Source organism: Crotalus tigris, unplaced genomic scaffold (assembly GCF_016545835.1).
Source record: "Crotalus tigris isolate CLP2741 ecotype Arizona unplaced genomic scaffold, ASM1654583v1 scf7180000017663.5292952, whole genome shotgun sequence".
Classification (NCBI taxonomy): Eukaryota; Metazoa; Chordata; class Lepidosauria; order Squamata; family Viperidae; genus Crotalus; species Crotalus tigris.
In genome coordinates this window covers 4,717,499-4,742,681 of record NW_024096550.1, presented here as the reverse complement: position 1 = coordinate 4,742,681, position 25,183 = coordinate 4,717,499, and the positions used below count along the sequence as shown (strand labels likewise).

The following is a 25,183-nucleotide window of genomic DNA, read 5'->3' as shown; positions in this document are numbered from 1 at the left end:
TTCTCACTCGGCGCCAGGAAGGGATTTCTGCCTGCTAGATCGCCTTCCTGCCGCCTTTCCACTTGCCTCGCCTTCTCCAGCCATCCCTCTCGAGGCCGAGGCCGCGACTCTGGGACACGAGTGAAGGGCAAAGGCGAACCCGCTCCGTAGGGGGGGGGGGAAGTCGCCACTTCTCCTGCCGCGGCTGTCGGACTACAGGCCGAGGTCCCCCCCCCACACACAAAACCGCCGGCGAGGAAGGGGAGTCTCTCCGAGCGCGGATTTCTTGGCTTCTGCTCTCTGGAAGGGAAAAAGCGGTGGCGATCGTGGAAGGGAGGGTCGCCCGAGAGAGGCGCCTTGGAAGCGCCGAACGATTCTGCGCGGCGAGGCAGCCACAGCCCGCGCCGACGCCGAGGAGAAGCAGGCGACCTGGCCGCGTTCACATCCGAGGAGCCCCACCCAAAGCGCCACCCAGCAGAAGTCAGGCCCGGCTGCGGGGCTGGGGAGGGGAGTGGGGGGGCGGTGAGCGAAGAACGTGGCGGCTTTCGCAACGCAGGGGGGAGGGGGGAGAAGTCCAGCCCCGATGGAGCCCGTTGGGTCCAGGCCGAGGCTCTTCCGCACTTCTTTCCGGGCGGCGTTGTTCCTTCAGGCTGGATCGCCCAGGCGCGAGTCTAAAGGCTGCGCGCCACGGATTGCGCGGCCGATCTTCCAAGGGCGGCGGCTGCTGCTTCCAATTCGCCTCCGGGGTTGGTAAAGCCTCCCCCCCCCGCCCCGATCGAAAGAGTGAACTCGTGCGCCGCTGCCGGCAGGGACTTGGCTAGTCGACAGGTGGAAAGGGCGCGCGTGGAAAAGAGGCTGTGCCGGTGTAACCGCCCTCAGCTGTGGGAGACCGACTTCTGGGGAGAGCATGGGGGAGACAGCCGGGCCCCTGGCTGCGCAATCTCCTCTTCCTCCCCCCCCCTCCCGCTGTCTGGGTTGTTGCGGGCCTTACGTCACGCAACGGCGAAGCCCGAGGCTGAGTTGCCCGGAAAGGCGCCCCAAAGCTCTCTCAACTGGGCCTTTTCTGGCCTCTGGAGCTAACGCTTCGCTGCCCGGCCCGTCCGGGCCCCTCTTCTCGGCCTTCCCGGTCCTCGTTCCCACAGAAATGAGGCTGCTGAGCGCCGCTTTGCCCGCACGGAAGAGCGGGGGCTGCTTGCGAGCGGGGCGAAGGGGCACCTTTTCCCGCCCGCCCGCGCCAGTCAGGGCCCAGGAGAAGCCGTGGCGCTGGCGCGTGTTTACCTTTGGCCACCCTAACCTTTTTTTCCCCCCTCGCTGACCTGCGGTTGAACCTGCGATTAACAGCGCTTCGCCAGTTCGAGGATTTGCTGCATCTCTTTTTTTGCTGGTGGTGCGGATTCTTCCTCGCAGGCCCCCGAATGTAAATATAAACTCCTGTTTGTGAGGTGAACTGAAGGCCAAGGATTACTTTTAGGGGGAGAGGCCGAAGGCCGGCCCGTTCCTCAGCACGGGAGAGGCTTAGGCGGTGTCGAAGGGGCGCCCACCGGCGGGATTGGCGCGTCTCCTGAGCTGGGGATTTGACCCCAAAAGCCATTCCTGACGGACGTTGGCCAAGAGGAAAAAGTGGGGGGCGGGCGAACGAACGCCAAGTCTACTCCAAACTCGGTCGTCCTGGGGGTCTTACACTTCCAGATTTTAGCCATCTAATTTTACTTCTGTTTCTGCCTTCGTCAATTCCTGGTTGACTGGATAAGTCTCTGCATTTCCTTTGGCAAGATTTTCAGAAGTGGTTTCGGGTAGTCTCCTTCCTAGGGCTGGAGAGAGTGGTGGGTCCAAGGTCACCCGGCTGGCTTTTGCCTCGGGCAGAACTAGAACCGTCTCCCACTTTTAACCACTACACCAGTGTTGTTCTCTAGTTTAGGCGGTCATCTCTCTGGGGAGGGGGCTGGTGGTCACAAATTCTTGCCGATCAGTTGAAGATATGCCTATGGATCCGAATCTAATGGCTTCTCACTTCTGGACACCCGTACTCTCCTTTTTCCAAGGCTCTCCGGTGCAAGAATGACGATGCCTATGAAGGCAGTAGTGAGGAACTGCTACCAAAACTTGACCGACTCGATCTCAATATGTGTGACAACTATTTGGTTCGAAACCAGATCAAATCTGAAGCCAGATGGAGCGGATCCCTACAGATATTTCCCTCCCACCAGAGCCATGAGGGGAAGGGGATTAACAGTACAGATCTAATTTAATCGCATGAAGCTTATTATTGATTACTTAATTATTTACATAGCTGCATCAGAAGGTTGCCTAGATCGGTGAAGAGCAAACCTCCAGAGACAACAAGCTCAGATTAGTCTCTGGAGAAACGATGAAACCTCCCATAGGTGGTGGTTAAAAAGTAGTCATGGACAAAACGGTAGAGAAGTCTAACATTGATCATCTAAATTACAAAATCTCCACTCTGCAGAAGGTGTGGAAGGCTCTAATAGAACGGTTAAAGTCCTGAGCAAAGTTCCCAGTTCAATAACATTGTTCATCAAGTTGAGGTGTTAGGGGAGAACAGGAAACCAAATGGACCTTGTGGCGCCAAAGTGAAACTAGATTAACTCGCGAACGGTATACGCCTTTAGATAACAAACAGCAGGCCGGAATTCAGCAAATCCTCCTCACTCGTTTCATTTCCATGCCCGAAAAAGTATTGAGATAAATTGCATTTCTGCATATCATGCAGAACGCAAACGAGGGAGAGGCTGGAAAACCCGAGGGCAGGCAGGCGGTGAAGGTGACTTTAAACCCAAATAGTTTGACTCAAGGAAGTTGCCAACAATTTAGCTGCCAGCAATGCTCAGGATTTTCACAGGTAATTATTATTCATAGAGGAATTTCGCAACTTCTCGAGTGGGGGAAATACTTAAGAGGGATATAACTTTTAAGAATGTGGGCCAGCCAGGGATGGACTCTGATCGAGGAGATCCGGATCCTACAACCATGAAACTCTCTGGGTGACTTTGAGGCAGTCCCGCTGCCTTTCCGGACGCCGACGCTGGGAAACTAGGAGGGAATGGGGTTGGGTTAGTAGGAAACCGGACCGAGCGCTGGTCAAGACTGTAATTGACGATTCGCGTCCAGTCGGTTTTTTATTTATTTAGAAATGCCCGGATCAGGTTCGCTCTTCCTTTCTTACATAACACGAGTCTTCATTTTGTGCTGGGCTGCATCACGGGCTGGTAAAACGAAAGGAAGCAACCGCCTTTCCAGGAATTGGTTATTTTTAAGTACATACATAATTAGGAACTCCACGGTCTCAACGTTTACTGTGCGAGAAAAGGCGTCTAGACAGCGGCTTCGGTTGCTCAGCACGCTTAACCAATTCGGTGAAAACCCTCACAGCGCATTTCCAGAACACTTTAAGCCTTTTCAATCAAATCATATCTTTATTGTGGTCACAAACCAGCATAAGTCTGTTTATTGGTTGATTGGCCGTGGCTTATCTGTTTTGAGAATAAACCTGGTTAGTTTATATTGCGGTAAATTTTGGATACCCAAATTTGCGTGAACAGAGTAAACTCGTTCGAGGTTCAGGACTTTCAATGAGATTAGGAAAAAAAATCTATTAGAGCTTTTCAATTGCCGAAGGAGGTCTATTATGCCCAACCAGCTGAAATTCGGCTCAGCCTGGCTTGTGAGAAAAGCTGGTTCTCCAGGGAGGAATCGAAGCAAAACTCCTAGGCCTTGAAACGAGACTAAAGGAACCCTAAAACAACCATTGCAGCTCAAATTAGCTTTCCCTTTACTGGCTGGGGATTATGGGTGCTACATGTGATATCTGAAGGACTGAAGGCTAAACTGCTATAAATCTCGTTGAATTCAGTAGGCTGCCGCTTAAAACACGAAAAACTGGGCGTCTTAATAATGGGCTGCTCAGAAGCGGACAATTGTCGGAAAGGTTTTAAAGACCCTCCGTCGAATTTAGGAATTTACTTTTGAGCAAACGAGGAGCAGGAAGGGACCGCCGCGCTGCCCCTGAATAGCCAGAATCACTTGCCTTTAATTGGGTGAAAAATCTGGTTGCTCCGCTGCTCAGCACAATCCCGAGGCGCGTTTATTCAGAAGAAGCCCTGCGCGGCCGCAAGCAGATTTTTCGCCGAGTTATTCTATTTCGGGAATAAGCTTTTAAGGCTGTGTAACCCGCATACGTATTAACCTGGTTCACGCATCTCGCTTAACCCTAAATCTACCGTAACCGGCTTCAGTTTTACACCCGCGCTAAGCCCAACCAAACCATGCCACAGAACGCGTGAACCCAACCAGGGAACAAGAGACTGCGGTAGATTCCGAATCAACGCTGCTAGCTTTACCCTGTTCTACTTGGATTGCCAGTCCCTCGTTTAGTCGCTGTTCCTATGGCTTGGTTTCTAGTTGCAAGGGCGGACTCCGGGGTCGAAACACTGAGGATGGCACGGCGAGGCCGAACCGGCGGATCCTGCGAGCAAACGCGCGAACGCCCCGCCGCACCTGCTTCCCACGCAGCCCTGAGGCTCGAGCGAGATGCCCGATTTCTCCAGGTGTAAAGAGGACGGCTCCGAGAACAGCCGCCTTGGGATCCGAGCTGCAGAGCTCCCTTTAATTCTTCAGAAGGAGTATCCGCACACCCCCAGGAGCTGATCGCCCGGAGCTGTTAGCGGGCCCGAGTGAAAGGAGACCTCGCCCGCTTCGGGCCCGCGGTTTGGCGAAGGGGCGGGGACGGGAGGGCGCAAACCCCCCCCCCCCAAAGGCTTGAAGCCAGGGCAGGGCGGGGTGGAGGAAACGACGGGGCGGAGCTTGCTGGCCACCAGCAGCAATTAAAGCTGAACTTTGGATGAACTAATTGATCGTCCGGACCAAGGTAAAGTGGGCAGCGACCTGGGGGCGAGGATGGGTATAAAAGGGGTCCCCGAAGCGGGGCTTAGCCGTTGCGGTCCGTCGCTCGGCGAGAGGGAGGAGGCAGGTGCCCGCTGCCGCCGCCGCCTCCGCTCGAGCATGGGCTTCTCCCTTCTGCTGGCCAGCGCCGTGGGCACCCTCGTCCTGGTGCCGCTCTTGCTCTGCCTGGCCTCGGTGAAACTCTGGCAGCTCTACTGCCTGCGGGGCCGCGATCCCGCTTGCCCCTTGCCGCTGCCGCCGGGCACTATGGGGCTGCCTTTCCTGGGAGAAACTCTCCAGCTGGTGCTGCAGGTAAGGCGAGGAGGGCGGCAGGCACCGCGCCTTCTCGTTTGGGGGAGCGGGACCCGACCCGAGCGCCCGGGCTCAACTCCGCCGCTCGCCCTTTCCTCCCCAGCGTCGGAAATTCCTGTCGATGAAGCGGCGGAGATACGGCCACATCTACAAGACGCACCTCTTCGGGAGGCCCACGGTGCGGGTGATGGGGGTGGAGAACGTGCGGCACATCCTGTTGGGGGAACACCGGCTGGTGGCCGTGCACTGGCCGGCTTCGGTGCGCATCATCCTGGGCTCCGGCTGCCTCTCCAGCCTGCACGACGGCCAGCACAAGCACCGCAAGAAGGTGAGTGGGGTGGAAAACGGACCTCCTTCCCTTGCGTGGCAAAGCAGCCCCTGGTCCGGCCGGGAAGTTTAGCAGGTGGGAAAAAGAGGTCGGCCGCTATCTTACAGAGGGAGGAAGGTTTGTCGCGGGATCTGGGCTCCTAATTATGAGAGAGGAGATGGAGTATGTATGTATGTATGTATGTATGTATGTATGTATGTATGTATGTATGTATGTATGTGATTGTGGCGGGACAACCAAAGGACCCGAGTCTTAGATGAAAACCTTTACACTGAAGGCGAGTGAAGTTTTAAGGAGAGCTGGCTAAACCCCACTTTTTATGTGTGCGATGCATGTTTTAGCTTGTAACTTTAGCCAAAAGAAAAAAAGGCCCGGTATTCATCAGACGGGCCTGCTTCGGAGTAAACGGGCTGTAGGGTGCGTTTTAAAAGGAGGAGGGAAGAAGGGAAGAGAAAACCCCAGAGGAGTACCTTAAAACGCATCTGGGGAAGGTCCTTCCCCATAAAACAGGCTCCAATAAAATGAATGGCGCCTTTGAGAACTCTTTTTCAGAAGCAACGGGGGCAATCTAGAGGCCATAAAGAGGGGTTGGCGCCCCGACCCACCACACCTTAAGACTTACTATGACATCCCCCCCCAGCCCTTTCCAAAGTATTTCCTTTCCTTGGTTGGAAGGTGTGCCAAAAAAGGGGCAAAAGTCCATGTAATCGCTTTCTGCTCACTGGCAGTTGTAGAAGATTTGAAAAGAGAGAAGTTTTGTCTCCATATCTTGACCACACTGACCTTCTCTGTCCTGGCTGGGGAAAATTGCTGAAGTTCTCCTCATAGGTGTGTCAATTTTAAAGTAGTAGTTTCTTGGCTCTTGTTCCTTTTTAGTCCATCTAGTGATTCAATCTCATGTTTTTGAGATTTTTGTCTGATGGCAGATAAAGTCTCCCAGGCCGGTTCTGAGAACTTTTATTAATCAACAGTTTAGTTGCATGAATATTGCACAGATACATCATGCAGAAGATATTGTGAACATGGATCTTGCTAAACCTTAGAGGCCACAAAGGAACAAAAGCCTTTCTCCCTTGCAGCCAGTTTCACATTACAGTTTCAAGGTGTGTAAGATTTTATTGTCTACTATCTTAAGGATGAGGTCAGCTGATCTTTGTGGGTGTGATCAGGAGTGTTGGTCCTGATGATGAAGTAAAAGTGGAGTAAGGACTAGCAACAGGGGACAGTTTTTATGCTGGCTTTATCCTGAGCTGTCTCGGGAATGAATGGATAAATTGTCCCTATTTGCATACACATCTCCTGGCAACATGTTTTCCATCATGTCCTTGTTATATTACCTCCAACTCATCCCCAGTTCATATCTAAAGTCACTTGTTGATGTTTGGATTTAAAATGGCTTACTGCATCTTATCCCAAATGCAATTTTTGTGATTGATTCTATCTGGCATGCTTTGCTGATACATTAGGTTGAGAGTATTGTCAGAGTTTGGGTCCTATCTAGTGCCTGTTGTCTGTTTTAGCCTCTGCCTACTGGGCACTGATCTCCATGTCCATTTTGGCTTAAAAGGGCCCATCTCTCAAAACAACCAACTTAAATGAACCCCATGATACCATAGAGAGAGCGATTGGTACGTTCTTTTCCCCATTAGTAGGGGAAACAAAGAAATCCACCAATCCCTCTCCTTAATTTGATCTGCAAAGGGGGGGGGTGTATGTAAGAAGGTATATAAAAAATAGCACCATTTGTGAGCCTAATTTCCTTGGCAGAACAGAGAATGGGAATTTTGTGTGTGTATAGGAGAAACAATTCAATTTATGTTGGATTTTTTTTCTTAGCTCAAGGAGTAGAAGATAGCATTTTAGCTTAGTTTTGAGGAAGAGTCCTCACCCATGGCAAAGGTCCTGGAAACAGAGACAGACAAACATAGGATCTATTCTATTTCCCACCTCCCAGAACCTAAGATCACCAATGCAGTTGTGTGATAAGCAAATATGTTCAGAATTTGGATTCTGAGTTCAGAAATGATTGAACTGAACTGAATTCCCTATAAAAAGCCAAATCCATGTTAGCTACTCTTAGAAAAAATCAATTATTTAGCTCAAAACAAACCACTGCTCTTTGGGACATAAATGATTCCCTTAAAAAGGAGAACACGTTATTATTGCTTTTAGTTCCTGAAGTCACCTAGGTTCCTTAGAGACATCTAGTTTTATCCTTGCTGCATTGATCTGGAAAAAGCCTACTTGAGTTCAGCTGGATTTTCATTTCAGTATATGAACTCAGGGTTATAATCTCATTGTTCAAGCCATTTGGATTCTGAAGGTGCATTCAGCTGGTTTTTCTCTTAACCATACTGAAGCTTTTACTGCCTCTTTAAGAAACATGTTAAATGATTAAATTAGTCCAGCTTTAGAAAATGAAAGAGAACCCCATACCATTCATCCGATGGAGACTTTGGATAGGTTTAATAATTCAGCTGTAGCCTCCAAACGTCCATCAAACTGAGGCGATTAATAGTAATATTCCCTCCTTTTTCCCTTTCAGGTCATCATGAAAGCTTTTTCCCGGGAAGCCTTGGAGCATTATACCCCAGTCATCCAGGAGGAGGTGTGTGCTTGCTTGAAGCGATGGCTCTTGGTTAGTTCTGCTAGTGGCTCTTGCCTATTGGTTTACCCCGAAGTTAAGCGCCTCATGTTCCGGATTGCAATGCGCATTCTACTGGGATTCCAGCCCAATCAGGCAGGTTCCAAGAGTGAGCAGCAGCTGGTGGACACCTTTGAAGAGATGATCCGCAACCTTTTCTCCCTGCCAATTTATGTGCCTTTCAGTGGCTTATACAAGGTAAACCCGTGAAGTTTGGCTCTCTATATAAACTTAGGTGATGGGATAGAACTACTGTAGGCAGAGATGTCTAACCTTGGCAACCTGAAGACTTGTGGATTTCGACTCCCAGAATTCCCCAGCCAGTTGGGAATTGAAGTTCACAAGTCTTAAAAGTTGCCAAAGTTGCTTTAGGGGAAAAGCTGTGTTTCTCAGATCATGAACACAGTCCTGTATTAAAGACTCAAAACAATCCTGCTCTGTTTCCAGGGTTTGAAAGCACGGAATGTCATCCATGCCAAAATTGAAGAGATCATTCGAGTGAAATTGGCTGAGAAGGAGCCCTCCAATGGTTATAAAGATGTGTTGCAGCTGTTGATAGAGCACACCCAAAGCAGAGGAGAACAGCTCAACATGCAGGTGAGTCTTTCAGCACCATGAAGTCTCCAAAGTCCAACTCTTTGAAGTGGATGGTGACTGTTCTGTGTAGTTTCTCCTTTTGGTCAAACAGGAAAAGATGTTTGGCTGACACTGAGTTGGGGGAAAATAATTTTGTATTGTATGCAAGTCTTCAGGATATCTGCTAATTATAAATTAGGTTGAAGGAGAATATAGCTGTCATGGCTGCACAACAGAGCCCAAAGTAATGGAGACATAACTTCTTCCAGGTATAGAAATGCCATAGTAGGCTTGAGATCCAGAAAAACCTATAGTTTATTGTGGGTGGGAAAATTAATTAGAAAGATACATTTCTTTTTTGGAGCATCACATAACATTTTCTCTCTATTCCTGTAATTGTAAAAGTCATACCCGCTGATCTGTTGCCTGTGCGCATCTGGCAATTCTAGTTTCCTATCAGATGACTGGATGTATGCATTTCCAGAGGTCTAATCCTGAAGCAGATGTAGATGTTTGTTTCTTTCTTTTCAAAAATGGTGTTTTCTCCAGGTTCACTTCAATGCTTTGAAATAGCTCTTATCCTGACTAAAGTCCAGAAGAGGGAGTTGCTTGTCTTCTGATGGGCTTTTTTCATTAAGTGCAATCCTGGAGACCTAACTCCTTGCTATGTGCCAAGATTTTCAGCATGCAGAGATCCTAGATTTTTCTTGCTCTCTTGTTTTTCTTCAACTTTGTGCCGATGTTCATTAGGTGATCATGTGCACATTTTCTCAGAAACAAGCCCTATATAACTTGCATTCTTTCTAATTTAGTATTTATAGGATACAATGGTTCCCAATCTGAAAAGGATTATAATGCGACGTTGCTTTCAGTTGCTTGAATTCAGTTTAAATTCATTGCTTAGAGCTTTTTTTGGGGGGGGGGGATGAGTGAATAGTAACCAACCTTGTTTTAACTTATTATTTCAACACAGATGCATGGCTGGTTATGATTCAGTGACCATGAGCCCAGTTTAATAGTCTATGGCAGGGGTCTTCAAACTTGGCCCTTTTATGACTTGTGGACTTCAACTCCCAGAATTCTTCAGCCAGCTTTGCAAAGCTGGCTGAAGAATTCTGGGAGTTGAAGTCCACAAGTCATAAAAGGGCCAAGTTTGAAGACCCCTGGTCTATGGGGGTCAATTAACCATGGAAAAACCCCACCCTTCTATGAAAAAGAAAGTCTATGGTCCTGAAATGTTTGCAATTATATTAAAAGACACGGAAGTTTTGGAAGATGTGCTTCCCAATCAATATGAGCACTTAAGGAATATTGATTGAGCGTTTTATGATTGTCAGGTTCACTGATGAGAACTCTTGGAGAAATATGTGGAGAGGGGAGCAGGCTGGAGACAAACTTCAGTTCCCCTAGTGATACCTATTTCTAAACTTCAGTGAACAAATGTAGGTATAAACTGTCCCAGTTTAGAGTTGGTGTGGGAGCTCAGGTGACCAAACAGACTTTCAGGCAGAAGAATTACATGGACAATACATTAAAAAGGAAGCTATTTTTGCAAGTGCTTCATTTCCATCAAGGACCATATAATCTTCAATGATAATTTCTCCACCTCTTTGTTGACCCACTTTATCCCTTCCCTGCCTCCAACATTCCTTCCCCCGTATCTTTAATGGAATTGCCATTCAATTGCACTCCATTACATTCACGTTTTCCTTGTTCCTTTCCTGCTCTGGCAAACAGATGGTGGCCTTTCTGCTTTCAAATGACCATTGGCTTATCCAAACATCTTCACTATTGGCCAATTTTTCTTTGGCTGCTTTCCCCACCTTCTAATCTCTACTATCTTCACTTCTATTTTTACATTCCTGCTCTTAGCCTTTACATATTGCAAGCATGATTCTCTGACTATGAAACTGCCTTCTGCTCTGTGCATTCAGCTGAAGGCCAAGCGAGATGTGAAGATCTAAACCAGATTAGGGCCATCATATTGGGAGAAAAAATCCCCAATGGAATTCTCTCTCTCATCCCCCACTGCTGTTCACAATGAGGATTCCTAAGTAAGGTCAGGATTGGCCCAAGAGATTTTATTGCCTTAGATAAATGATAAGGCAGCCTTCAATTCTTCAGCTTGACTTGGACATAGTTTTCCACCATAACTGAGGGCAGAAAGTTAATTTAGAACAAAGTAATCTTTTAGATCTGTTAGACTGCAATTCATTTTTAAGTGGTGAGCTTGTCCCTGACTTCGGTAATTTTCTCACTACCAAGTCTTCTCTTTCCTCTCCTAGTGAAGAACCATGGGGAACAATGTCTGTGTGTGTGTGTGTGTGTGTGTGTATGTATGTATATGAGAGAGAGAGAGACCAACCTATTCTAAGAATTGATTATTATGGGATAGTTAGTGCAATAATATGGCTCTAGTATGCTATATGTAGGAAAACCAGACTGATATTATCAGTCCTTAGACATAAGTGGATCATTTGTCACAGAAAGAACCAGCATGAAATTTAATGGGAGTGCAATCTATTAGTTTTAATTTTTTCTTTTGGAGTCCCCGTTTCTAAACCTTTTGGGCAACAAGGACCAGTTCCCTGGAGAGAGGTTTTTCTGTGGACTGGAGGGTGCATGGTTTTGTGTGCTGCCTGCATCCTGCAGATGGGGCTTTGCTTGTTCATGTGGACTGGTTGCTGGCAGGCCATGGCCCAGTACTGGTCCACGGACTGGTGGTTGGGGACCTCTGCCCTAAACTACATTCTCTTTAAGGGATCCCAAGGGTTAGGTAATAATTAAGCATATCTATCTCGTCTTCATTTTTTAAACTAGGAATTGCAAATGTAGAGGTGTATAAGAGAATGCAGGAAATGGATTGCAGGGAAAAATGTCCTTATTTGTGGCTCATTCCAATAAACAAAGGTACAGATAGTCTTCAACTTACAACAGTTCATTTAGTGACCAGTCAAAATGACAAAGGCACTGAAAAAAGTGACTGATGACCATTTTTCACATGACCCTTGTAGCATCCCCATGGTCACGTGATCAAAATTCGGATGCTTGGCAAGTGGTTCATAATTATGACCGTTGCAGTGTCCTGGGATCACGTGATCCCTTTTTGCAACCTTCTGACAAGCAAAGTCAATGAGAAAACCAGATTCACTTAATCATTTTACTAATTTAACAACTGCAGTGACTCACTTAACAAATGTGACAAGAGAAGTCATAAAATGGGGCAAAACTCACTTAAATTTCTCACTTAGCAGTGTAAATTTTGGGCTCCTTTGTGGTTGTAAATTGAGGACTACCTGTACACGAAAACATCCTGGGCAGGAGTTGCATGTGCTTTTTCACCAGAGACGCCAAGCACCGTGAGGAATTTCAACCCCTCCTCAGGTTGATTGTGCAATCATCTGTGTACTTGTAAGGCTCGCTTCTGAGTTGGAAATAAGTGCAAGATTGTGTGTTGTTAAAGATAAAAACAGTACAGAGCAAGATTGACCATTAAGAGCCAATTGGAGGGAACTTAGTGTGAACGTGCTTAGAGGCCTTCGATTATCTCAGTGCAACCACTGATTTACTAGTTTCCGGGTCAGATTCGTTGCCTGTTTAAACCTCACTGTGTCCCGCGGTCATGTGATCACCTTTTGTAACCTTCTGACAAGTAAAGTCAATGGGGAAGCCAGACTCACTTAACAACTAACTTAACAACTGTGGCAAGAAAAAAATTGTAAAATGGGGCAAAGCTCAGTTAACAGTCTCACGTTGAGCTCAATTGTGGTTGTAAGTTGAGGACTACCTGTATAATGGAGAGAAATTTGCCTGAAAAATTCTGAGGCTGATTGATGGATGACATGTGGCTAGATGAGAATAGGAGGAAGGTATCTGCATCCACCGTGAAAAGCTCTTGGAGGTGAAGCCATGGAAAAGAGGTTTATGTCCAACCAAAAAAGCACTTTTACCTGCAGACGTTTAGGTATGACTCTCATGCCCAAAGAACTGGATTCATAAGTATCTTGTTGTGCAAAATACAACCTGATCACTTTCTTTGTTTCTTTCCTCTAAAGGAGCTCAAGGAATCTGCAACCGAACTTCTCTTTGGCGGGCATGAGACCACAGCTAGTGCAGCCACATCTCTGATTACCTACCTCAGCCTTCACCCTAAAGTGTTACAAAAAGTGAGAAAGGAATTGCAAGAGAAGGTGAGTCTTGCTTTCAAGGTCTATTCTAGGCAAAAAGCTTGGACAGGGCATGAAGCAGAATGACCCGGCCCTCAAAAAGCACAGATCCGGGTAGTGGGTAGCTGTAGCTTTTTAACTTAATTTTAATCATGGACTAAACCAGGCCAGATATTATTTATCAAATATGACTACTTTTAATTGGCTGAGGGTCACAGTTAAGTCTTTAGAGGGTTGCAAATTGATTATGATCATGTGGCATGCGGAGTGGAATTTGAGATTTCTTTGTGCTTTCAAAAATATAACCTGCCCATATTTAGGGCTTACAATGACAGTGGCCATGTGTTTCCAGCTTCAAAATGGTAAAAATATGAAGTCAGTTTTCATCAAAATAATCAGTGGGGCCTCTGCAGTTGACAGGAGGTCCTTAGCATGGACCGTGTGTATGCATACAAATATATTCAAGTTTTTTTAAAACTAAATAGATGGCTTAATCTCACCATATAATTATAAACAATACAGTAACCTATGCAATTTATATGGAATCTTTCGCTCTGTTTTCAAATTATGCAAAATACTATCTAGCCTCTTGGATGTGTACATAGCTTTGCAGTATTCCAGGAAACCCAATGAGAAATCTTCTCCACTTGTGAAGAAAAATGCAATGTAGCAGGAAGGCTGAAGCAAAGAAAAAAAAAGTAAATCAAACTAGATTTGTGCACAGAAAATACTGGTGATGTTTTGGTTTAGTCTGCGAGGGTTTCTTCCTCCATGAATTACTTGTTTGAGAGATGCTGCATATTTTTGGAATTTCTATTAGTCAAATCAGCCTCTGCTTTACATCTCTTCTAATATTTATCATGATATATCCTCTGCTTCTAGGGATTGTTGGGCAATTGCAGTCAAGAGAAGCTTTTGGGAATGGAAGTCCTGGAGCAGCTGAAATATACTGGCTGTGTTGTCAAAGAGACTCTCCGACTCAGCCCGCCAGTTCCAGGGGGGTTCAGGGTAGCCCTCAAAACTTTTGAGCTCAATGTAAGTAAGAGATCATGAAGTTTGTGATTTCCTAAATGCATCTCTTGTGTAAGGCTGATGATTTAGAAAGACTTTTAAATTTTAAAATATATTTTAATACTTCTAGGTCTGAAATATTTTATGTATGGAACAGCTTGTTTGGCTGATCCATGGCCTGAATCAAGAGATGGTGTTTGGGATGTTTCAGCTCATGCATGGAATGAAATGGGACCCTTTTGTGGTCTATGAGTGGATTTGCTCTGTGAAGAAGTGACTGGGTCAGAGGAAGTGGGAATAAGCATTGGGCCGTTAATAACAACGGCTTAGGTGAGGAAAGACCCTGGGAAAATTTAGGGCTGCAATCTGGTGAAAGGAAAGAAGGAAATGGACAGTGTTCTGGCCATATATAGTACTTGTTCAGATTTTGTTTTGCCTCAACAATCTGAACTGAATTTATGTTTCAGTGGTGCTGAACCATGGCTGATCTGAAATGGTTCAGCCAAATTTCCAGGGCACAAAATTAAACACGTTCGTCTGTTTTGTGCACACCTGTATTCCTTAGGCACTAACTAAGAATGTTATTAACTAAGCTGAATATATCATTATATCATAAGGAGAAGAAGAGATATTCAGCCCATTGGGCAATAAATGCCTCTTGCCACTATAATAAAAATAAATGTTCAAAGAGGTCCTTCCTCCTAAAGTCCATTGTGCAATGGTGTAGGGCAGTTGTTGAAAACAAATTTTCCTATTCTGGTGGCAAGTGTCAGTTTTGACAGAGAGATGGTAGTTTTGGCAATATCATGGCTAGTGATTCTTGTGGAATTAAATGAAGGGACAACCCTAACCCTCTACTAAATATTTCTTGGGGATTTCAAAAATCTACTTCACAAATGGAAAGCAATAGAAATATTCAAGAAAATCATATTTATTGTGTTGCAATGAACACAAAGACACATTAAGTAGGCTTTAGAATGTTTTCTTCTTTAGACTTTCTTCTCCACTGGTTTGATATCTTCTAGGGTTCCATAATTTGTTTAATTGTGTTAGAATAAATTTCTTCATTGGCAATCCATTCACTGATGAAGAATAGACAAATAATAGGTGGCTTAATGAGGTGTTAGCATTATGTATAATTAAACACACACACACACACACACACACACATACACAAATACACAAATGCATGTTGGATGGGGTATCACCTCCTACCGAGCCAGGAATTCACCTCTGAGCAGATTACTTTACTTGTATTTAGTAGTTCCTAAATGCTTGTTGTATGTGCTTAGGAAGTGATACTTGAAATTATGTCTATCTCTCAAAAAGTAATCAATTCCGAAGACTAACCACACAAAGAAGCTTGGTTCTCTGCATGAGTCATTCTTGGTGGGTTAGAGTATAGCCTGGAGACTTAGAAATTTCTTCTCCAATGCCTTTGTAGTAAAGTGTATTAAAGTTCAAAATGGCCACCTTTCTATGTGACTCTAGTAATTGCAATCATCTCAACCTGGTGCCTTCTTTCTATGTTGAAATTGCAGTTTCGGGAATCCCTCAGTCAACATGGCCTTCAGCCAAGCTGCAGAAGGCTGTTGTACACCATACTTGCTAACAGTAATCATTGAATGTCAGTCTTTGCCCCACTGACCTTCCTTCCATAAGTGCAGGGGTCAGTAACCTGGGTAAACTTCAAGCTTTACAAAAGTATAAGGCATTGGGGAAATAAAATGTCAGAATTACCTGAGCTGCAATATTTAGATAATTAGTTCAACAGAATTGCCCTCTTCTTCCAGATAAATTATCTTTATAATGGTAAATCATCTTTATAACAGTTCTTTCAACTACTTGTTGTTCAATTGTTCATATGCTCTTAGGAAGCATTGATGGACAGGTTATAAAGTGGCTGGTTATACGAAGCAAATGCAGAAGCAAATGCATCTAACGCTGGCTTGTCTCATGATGTGTCTGTTTCTCATAGGGATACCAGATTCCAAAAGGCTGGAATGTTATATATAGCATCAGTGACACCCACAGTGTAGCTGAGCTTTTCACCAACAAGGAAGAATTCAATCCTGACCGTTTCATGGCTCCTTTCCCAGAAGATGCATCACGATTTAGTTTCATTCCTTTCGGAGGAGGCTTGAGAAGCTGTGTGGGCAAAGAGTTTGCCAAACTTCTTCTCAAAATATTCACAGTAGAGTTGGCCCGGAATTGTGATTGGCAGCTTTTAAATGGACCTCCAATAATGAAGACCGGCCCCACTGTTTATCCAGTAGACGATCTCCCTACAAAATTTACCACTTTTAAAGGCTGAGACTAATTCCATTTAAAGCTTGCACATCGGCTTTTTATAATCTCTTAAATTCAATGTTGTATAATTAACTTTATAAAGTCATAATAGTTATTTATAAAGTGTTCTTTTAAAAATGTTTCTTATATTAAACTTAGTTTTTTTTAAAGCAAGCATTATAATTGCGGATCCTTGGGGTTCATAACTGGATAAATTTATTTCTATAGAAATAAAGTTTTATTTAAGAAACCTGTTCAAAACTTTTTAAAGCAATTATAGGCAAAATATTGGAGAAACTACGCACCAGCACAGTTCTGAAGACTGATATTTATCACATTTAAAGACCATTGCAATTATGAAGTCTCAGACCATGTCAAAAGACAAAATCACACAAACGTTAAAAGACACAGTTAAAATTAAACCTGAACCCAGTAACCCGGTGCAGTATCATAGCCCAGAAAACTCCATTGCGAACTGCTTATGGGGAGCGGTCCATAAGAGACTCAACTGGGTCTCCCCTGGGAGATTGTTCTCAAGCTACCTCTGAGAAGTGATGCTGCTGAGTCTCAGGCCCCCTTTACCTCTGCAAAGCGAAGAAACTGCTAGCAACGTCTGGGGATAGATAGGACTGGCTGGGCTTATTCCAGTAAGAAATATGGTCCTACAGATAACTGCAATAAATCATATGGGGCTCTGTAGGTTAGCAATCAGCAAATTGCACCCCAAAGCTTACTAATAACCACTGAAGGACCAACAGCAATGGTAACTGGTCCCACTGTCAAAGGCAGACTAGTGCACGTCTCAGGGCATTTCAAACCAACTGCAATTTCCAAAAGGTCTTTGAAGGCAAGTCCATATGGAGCAGGTTTCAGTTATCTGACAAAGGCATGAGTTACTGTATCAAGGTCCTCCTTCCCCGGGCTGTATCACAGCCGATGCACAAGCAAAATTAGGAAAAGTGCTCCTGGTTATGACCTTTATGTGTAGTCCTTGTCTTGCAGCCATTTATTTAGCAACGGTTCAATGGCACTGAAAATAATGACTTATGAAAGGTCTTCACACTTAGGCCATCATAACATCTCCATGGTCACGTGATCAAAATTGGGAGTATTTGGAAACAGCATGTATTATGTCTGCAGTGTCATGGGGTCATGTGAAAGCCATCTGTGATCTTCCCAGCTGGATTTTGACAAGCAAACTCAATGGGGGAAGTTGGATTCACTTGACTGCATGATTCACTTAGCAGCTAACAGTGACCTGCTTAACAACCATGGCACAAAAAAAGGTCATAAAATTGGACATGACTCATTGCTCAGCGATGACAATTATGCTCTCAGTTGTGGTTATAAGTCAAGATGTTGCACATCCAGAAGGCTGCTCAAATTACAGATCTCTTTTAAACAGGGATAATGCCACTCTACCTAACTCTGACTTGCTTGCATTCAGTTTAAGAGTGGACTGTCCGACCCAGACCCTTATAGCTTCCAAGTACTGAAACAGGACTTTAAGGGTATCACCAGTCTGGCCTGGGGTTGCGATGTATCATCTGCATGTTATAATATGAAACCTGAAAATGATTCATACCATGCCTACAATCCCCAACTTCTGCAGGTGGCCCAGAAGGGTGCCATATTGCACATCAATGAGAGGTCTAGCAGGGTCAGGAAAAGTTTCCTTCCCCACCCAGGTCCTGACCAATGCAGTTTCCATTCCATGCATAGACCTGAGCCTTTTCTTAAAAGATCCTGATAAACTATTTCCTTCAGGGCAATAGTCCCCAAATCTTTGGGGACCAGGGACTGGTTCCATGGACCACAGGGGGCATGGTTTCACATGCTGCCTGCATCCCATGGATGGCCCAGTTTCTAGCATGCCACAGCCCGGTGCCAGTCCACAGACGAGGGGTTGGGGGCCCCTGCTCTAAGGTGCTGTGTACTTGACTCCCCATAGGGTCTCAACAGCCTTTTTGAAAATGGGAAGAGTGGGCAGTAGTTGACTAACACCTCTGGATGCAGGAAGGAATTCTTAAGGAGGGGACACACTATAGCCTTGTTCAAAGCATCCCCTTCCCCAATGAGACAATAATCACAATTCCCCCATCCAGAAAACTACCCCACTCTCCAGCTGCATGAAGGAGCCAAAAGGGGTAGGATCCAACCTGCAAATAGTACAGGGTTTCTTAGAGAGCAATCTGTCCACTCCATTGTCCACCCAAACCAAAAGGAATCCCAGAGATCTAGGCAAGATATGCTCCAGGCATCCCTCCAGATTCCGGTCACATAGAGTCAAAACTTGAGTGACTCTGAGTGACTTTACTGACAAAATGTTGTGCTATTTAATCACAGTGCCTGGGCAGGAATGTTTGATGCTGTTTTTCTCCTAATGGAATCAGCCACCTGAATCAAGCTGCTGGATGACAACTTGCTGAAGCCATAAAAGAGGAAAACTAATGACATTTCACCTCTCTTATCACAGAAAAGGCCTGAACATGTGCACGTACTTGTGCTTGATTAGGTATACTTCTTGTCCATTCACTGGTCTTCAAGCACTACTCTGCTGCTTCCTCTCCTTAAAGCCTTAAGTCACTGTTTCTCATCCATGACAACTTGAAGATGCGTGGACTTGAACTCCCAAAATTCCTTAACCAGCATGGCTATCTGGAGAACATGGGAAATTGAAGTCCACACATCCTAAATATTAAATGGATAGTGACATCAGGCAGGATCAACCAGCATATTATGTAAATTATACTAGTTATCTTCACTTTTGGTCATAATGGCTATCAAGATTGCTTGCGCATTTGAGTTTAGTAATAGAGCATTTCAAGCTGTGTTCCAAACTTGACAGGATTGTGTGAAAGACTAAGGGGAAACAATAACTTGAATACAGCCTCTTTTTTTTTTTTTTTACTTTTATAGCTTTGACTTTGAATCTGGTCCAGGAATCTTTTTGTTAACAGCCTGAAAATGTTTGATACCCCCCCCCCATTATAGAAGGTCACACATTGTCTCTGAAGCACTACCTTGATGTAGCAGTCTTACCTTAAGGATAATCTATATCTTCAGCTCCATAAATCTTAGCCAAGACAGCCAATGGCAAAATATATGAAATTTGTATTCTAGAATATATGAAGTCTTCCAAGTTCCTTTTTTGTATACTAATGTCCTTTCTAAAAATATCTTCAAGAGAGAGGATGTGCTCAATATTTCTATAACTGATTTAAGAATAAAAGAAAAAATATCCCTATATTTATTATTGTTTTCCAAAAAGTGAAAATGAGTAATATTGTTTTTGTTGTACCCTGTTATTGCATTGGATTAATATTACCAAACCATTGCACCCTACCTTTAGCCCAAACAAATTTCAGCTATACTGATCACATTTCTGCTACAAAACTCTTGTATTCTTGTTTTACTCTTGAATCATTTGTCCAGATTCTATCAGCATATGCTGATGGACAAGGTAATATAAAAACCATCATATATAGCCTGGTCATTTGCTTCTCTCCCCACTGCCTTATCTGGCTTTTAAAAGAGAGAGAAATTCCATGGAGAGAAGTTCTGTGAATGGCTAAATTTCATTCATGGCAGGGGTGCCAAACTGCCAGCCCGTAGGCCGGTTTCATCATACTGGAGACGCGCCCACCCCATTGCCGGCAATGGCGAAAAAGCTCCGATACGTTGCACGACGTCACATGACGTCACGAGTTTGACATGCCTGATTCATGGCAACTATATGAAGCTATCTGATCAATTCAGGTAATGCATACCTGAGTATCAGCTGGTTCCTCTGCAGAAACAGTAGCATGCTGTTTCTTAATATCCTACTTATAGGTACAGTATTCTGAAAGCAGCTGATATGGAGTTATGTGGACTTCAGGTTTAATCCTCTGTTTGCTTACTAAAATTTTGAGGATTTCATGCCTGTGGTTGATAAGGGCTATTTTCTTTTTTTCTTTCCAAAGAAACATGAACATCTAGTCTCTTTTGGATCAGCCTTTATCAAAAAGTTGAACCACTAGGTTGTAGGTCAGAAGGTTTTCATCCTATTGGCTCTAATATGTCCTTCACCTACCTTGGAATCTCTTCGTTTCCTTCCTAGCTTATGGCTGTAAATAAAAAACATGGTCATATGGTCCATGTGTGCCTGAGATGGATAATATGGCCCAGGAATGACCTTCTGAACCTTGGCTAACCTTAAAGACATACATTCAGTCAACATTTCTACCTCAACTGCAGTTGTGGCCTTTGCTAAGTATCTCATTGCTAGCACGAAGGCAATTTAGCTGGGTCAATAGTTAAAAAAACCAAGTTTTTCACATACATCATTCCGTCCATGTAAATAAAATACAATCTGTTGAACTATTGAGTATTTCAAGCATGCTGGACAGATATGATTTTGCTTTTTCCACAGGAAGAGAACCTTTCAGCATACTCAAAGCAACTGTTGAGGCCACCTACTAACTGTACATTTCTGCTATTGAGTTTATTAGCTTAGGAAGGAACATTTGAGATTTTTACACAGGGATAAAGTTTTGAAAAAATTCCAATCTTCTCTTTCTTGGATCAATACGACAATCCACAGGAAAATTTGCCCCTGCCTTTTAAGTATAGTTACATCAGCACACTAAAAAAAAAAAAAAAAGGATATTGTAGAACTGAAAAAAGTATAGAAAAGAGCAGCCAGTATTATCAAAGAAATGGAACAGTGTCCCTACAATAGTCAGAATTTATTAACTTAGTAGAAATATGAGGAAGGAAAGCCATGATATCAAAAAAGTTTTTCTGCCTCTGAATTTTGGGATTTAATTATATTAATCATCATGATTATATCATTTTATCACACAGATAAAACACCATATAACACAGGTAAACTCTGTCACTGCAAGATGTAGTAAGACCCACCAACTTGGACAGTGTTAAAAGGAATTAAATACATTAAAGGAGAGGGCAGCTCTCTGTATCTTCTAGTGAAGTCAGGAACATATTCCAGGATAAAAGCATATAAACATCTTCACACCAACTGTTGTGGAAACAGAAGTGGGAGGATACTGTTACATACATACCCATCTTATGGGCTTCCCATGGCTAACCATGGATATCTATAAGGGAGATAAATGCTGACTTTGGTATGCAGCTAATTTTAAAATTTGGAGAGTTCTAGATCTCACAAGTTGTTTTATGATATATGGTCAATATTTACATAACTTGTGGGTCATCATTTGAGTACACCCTACCACAACTATACAAGTAGATGCGTAAACAGAAGTAAAAATACTATATACAACTACATTCATGAAAACACGAGTGGTACGTAAAGACCACTATCTCTAGAATGTTTTGTACTAGTAGAATCCTTTCTATTGCCCATATAATTCCGTTCTTGTAATTTCAGTATCTGTTTTTCTTTAATCTTGGAGTTGCCAGTTTATAGATGGGTTTCCTGGTCTAATTATTATAGTCCTAGAGTAAATAGCTATAGCCAGGGGTGTTCACAGAGTGCGATCAACAAAAGTCATGATGGTATCCATGATGATGTTGTGATCAAAACTCTGCCTGTTTTATGTACATTGCAGAGCTTTGATTGCACAATTGGACTGCTAACCTTGACTTTTTTTATCATTCCCTGTGTAGACACTCCTACCAGTAGCAATAGTAGAAGCAGCAGTAGCAGCAGTCTGGCCCATAAAAGGAAGATGGAGCAATGCTTCAATTATTTCTTTCTTAGGTCTTCTTTCTGTGATGGCTTACTGATGTTTTTTGGAAGCCAATTTAATCTTTTTGGGGAACATTTCCCTTTAGGTCAAGTGCCATCACACTTCCCTTTACACTAAATGCACATGCTTCCCCTAAAAATCCAAACACCAAAATGAACATAAAAGAACAATTGCACTATTTGCAATGACCGCAAGGAAGATACAAAGCAAATGGCACTGTTAATATTAGAAAGGATGTATTAAACTGATATGATTTTATATGCATTTTGCTAAAACCCATGGTTGCAAGAAAACATTTGAATACAAACATAAAAGAACTGTGAAAACCAAACAGTGAAATTTTGGGGAAAGCTGGATTTTTTGTAACAATGTGACTCAAAGTTTCTTCACGTCACTTCTGGAGTCTGCCTGTACCCCAAGGAGCTACACTTCATAGTTGGGGGAGCCTCAGAGATGCAGAGGTTGAAACTGTATTAGCTGCCTAAAGTGCTCTTGTGAAAATCTGCATTTTTTTTTTTTTTTACAACTCTTGTCTTGAGTGAAGCTCTTGCTTTTAAAGCAAGCTATGGCTTTAGTTCTGCCAAAAAGTATTAATGGTGGACCCAGGTAATTGCTAGGTCTATTAAGCCATTTCACCAGCACCTTAATTTTTGACAACTTAATTTTTAGTATCTGCAAAGCATTAATATCTTTACCACCCTATACATCCTGAATTTAGCTAACTTGGGAAGATATATTTAAGTGCACTTTTGTAGGTATATCAACTGAATGGTTCTGTTTCATGCATCTGATGATGAGGGCACCAGGCCAGAAATTCATTTATCTTTAAGATGGTGCAAATCTCTTTGTAGTTTTTTTTTCTATGATGGTCTAATACAGTTATCTCCATAGAATGTATCTAATTACATTATGTACAAATTGCAATTATCCCATGCTAGCCTATTCACATATCTTTGCAAATGGTATACTTTTAACAATTGCTGTCTCTTACATGGAATGAGTAACAGTTCAATAGGTGCAGTAATTCCGGGCTGAAAAACTCTTTAAGATCAAAGTGCTTTACAAGGATGGGTTATATTTTCTGCAGAACTTCAAAGCTAGGTGGGGGAAGCATCTAGCAAACAGGGTGGTGGGTGGGTGGGGGGTGGATGGGGAATTTTTGCAGTCAGCCTCGTTCTAGTTCAAATTATCTTCCCCTTCCTATTTATATATGTGAGTATTATATAGATCACTCATAAAAGTACCTTTGAGTCTAGTCTACGTGCAGAAGTCATTAATGTTACGGATGGAAAATCAGGAAGACAAATGGCAGCAAACTCAGAAAAAGCCATTTACAAGACTAGGCGCCCAAACTGTTTAATGAATCAGCATGAAAAATGATGACATGAAAAGTTGCATAAATTATGCAGTGTTCATCATTGTATGGAAATGAATGCAACTTCATGGATGGGTTTGAGATGAAATATTTAATTGTTTCCATACGGAAACAGATGGATATAATGAACAGTATTTTAATTACTTTCAACCTATTTTATTTCCAAAAGTAGCTGGCAGCAAAATAAAAGATGTCTGCATTGGACACTTCAAGGCTCCATTCAAAAGCTATCTGTCACCTACATTAAAGAGGAGATTAATATTGGCAAGAAACAACACAGACTTGTAATTCCTAATGAACTCAGTACAACCCTGTTTATCTGAATGGCCCAAAAACCTCTGAAAGTTTCCGGAAAATCCAACCTTGCTCAAGGGCACTGGAGTTTTACAATGAGTTTAAAACATGAAAGGGGCACATTTTGCGATATCTGAGACTGTAGAAGATAAGAAGTATCTTGATAGAGCAGACCAGATGTTTAGTCATTCATATGTTCCTGGGAATGCTCCAACACTGGAAGTTTTTAAGAAGAGACTGGACAACCATTTGTCTGAGATGGCATAGGGTTTCCTGCCTGAGCAGGGGGTTGGACTAGAAGACCTCCAATGTCTCCTCCAACTCTATTACTACTACTATTACTACTACTACTACTACTATTACTATTAACAACAACAATAATAATAATCTTGATATTCTTTTGGCATTATGGAATAGAAGTTTTTTGGAAGTGCTTAGATTAATAGTGTTGAATGGTTCTGCTAATCAAAATTTTAACTTGTCCATTGGATTTGACTAATGAAGACCAGCAGTTTTTCCATGATTATCTACTTTGCTTTCATAAGACTGCACGTACAGACAACCCAAGAACCCATAGTTAAAACTTAGTCTAAGCCAAAGGATTTTCATAAGGTTTTGGCAAATAAACTTAGTCTCACAGTAAGCCAAGCTACAAATTCACCAACCACATGTTTAACAGAGTGTGCCAAGCTACACATTCACCAACCACATGTTTAACAGAGCGTGCAGGATTATCTTTTTAGAACAAACATAGGAAAAGTTTTTTTTATGATAACTTTTATTAAAAGTTAGACAAGAAGAATAAAAACTATCAGAAAGTAGTAATTAAGATGTGAAAAAGAGAAAAAGAAAGAGACAACAGAGCCAAAAGAGTAAAGAAGAAACAAATGTAAATGATTTCTGATTTTCTTTTACAACAGTTATAAATTTAATTTGACTTCTTGCTGTAAGGTTACAACATAACTTTCATTTTTTAAAAATTATTTTTTCCATATATCAAAATCATACATAATAGTTTCATTTTATTTTTTGGTTTTATGCTAAAAGATCAACAGAGGTTTCCAATCGGTATTGAACAAAGGAAAAGTCTGATAATACAACTTTAAGCTACGAAGACAATAGCATTGCTTCTATTTGGAAATTTATCTTGGTACAAACTATCTTACTCCTAAGATTATTACTGCAAAGAATACAAAGATGGATTTTACAGTTTGCTACAATCTTCTTTCAATCTGGTATCTACCAAAACTTTGGACTTTTAACTCTCACAATTCTCAAACATCATAAATGAATGGAATTTGGATGGTGGCAAGTACAGAAGGTTTCTTTGATATCCTTTCCAAAGTATATTAAAAATTGGAGTCAAACCGACTTTATTCACACATAACCCAAAACTACGATGTAGTTCTAGTTTAATTTAAAGAACTTAGATGGTTGCCTACCTCATATAATGATCCTAGGCAGCTTACACCAACTGTAAAAATAAGAATAAAAACAAAACCACTCCTCCCACCTGGCGCCAGATCAACCATGCCATTAGCTTCCTGACTCATCCCCCATCCTAGCCCAGCACTTGGGGGGAAGAGTTAAATC

General features: G+C 43.0%; 1 protein-coding gene across 2 annotated transcripts; it reads left to right on the top strand.

The window, feature by feature from the left end:
* The first annotated feature begins 1,228 nt into the window (after nucleotides 1–1,228).
* On the top strand, nucleotides 1,229–16,378 carry LOC120304918 (cytochrome P450 26A1). Of its 2 annotated transcripts, XM_039336032.1 has the most exons (8): nucleotides 1,237–2,839; nucleotides 4,399–5,190; nucleotides 5,294–5,518; nucleotides 8,064–8,360; nucleotides 8,610–8,759; nucleotides 12,794–12,928; nucleotides 13,787–13,939; nucleotides 15,894–16,378. In XM_039336032.1, exons 2-8 carry the CDS (start codon nucleotides 4,894–4,896, stop codon nucleotides 16,227–16,229), a joined length of 1,593 nt encoding a protein of 530 aa, XP_039191966.1. In that variant the 5' UTR covers nucleotides 1,237–2,839; nucleotides 4,399–4,893; the 3' UTR covers nucleotides 16,230–16,378. The 2 variants fall into 2 exon arrangements, with proteins under 2 accessions (XP_039191967.1, XP_039191966.1); XM_039336033.1 differs by having other exon boundaries at nucleotides 1,229–5,190; nucleotides 8,064–8,126.
* Nucleotides 16,379–25,183: the final 8,805 nt, after the last annotated feature.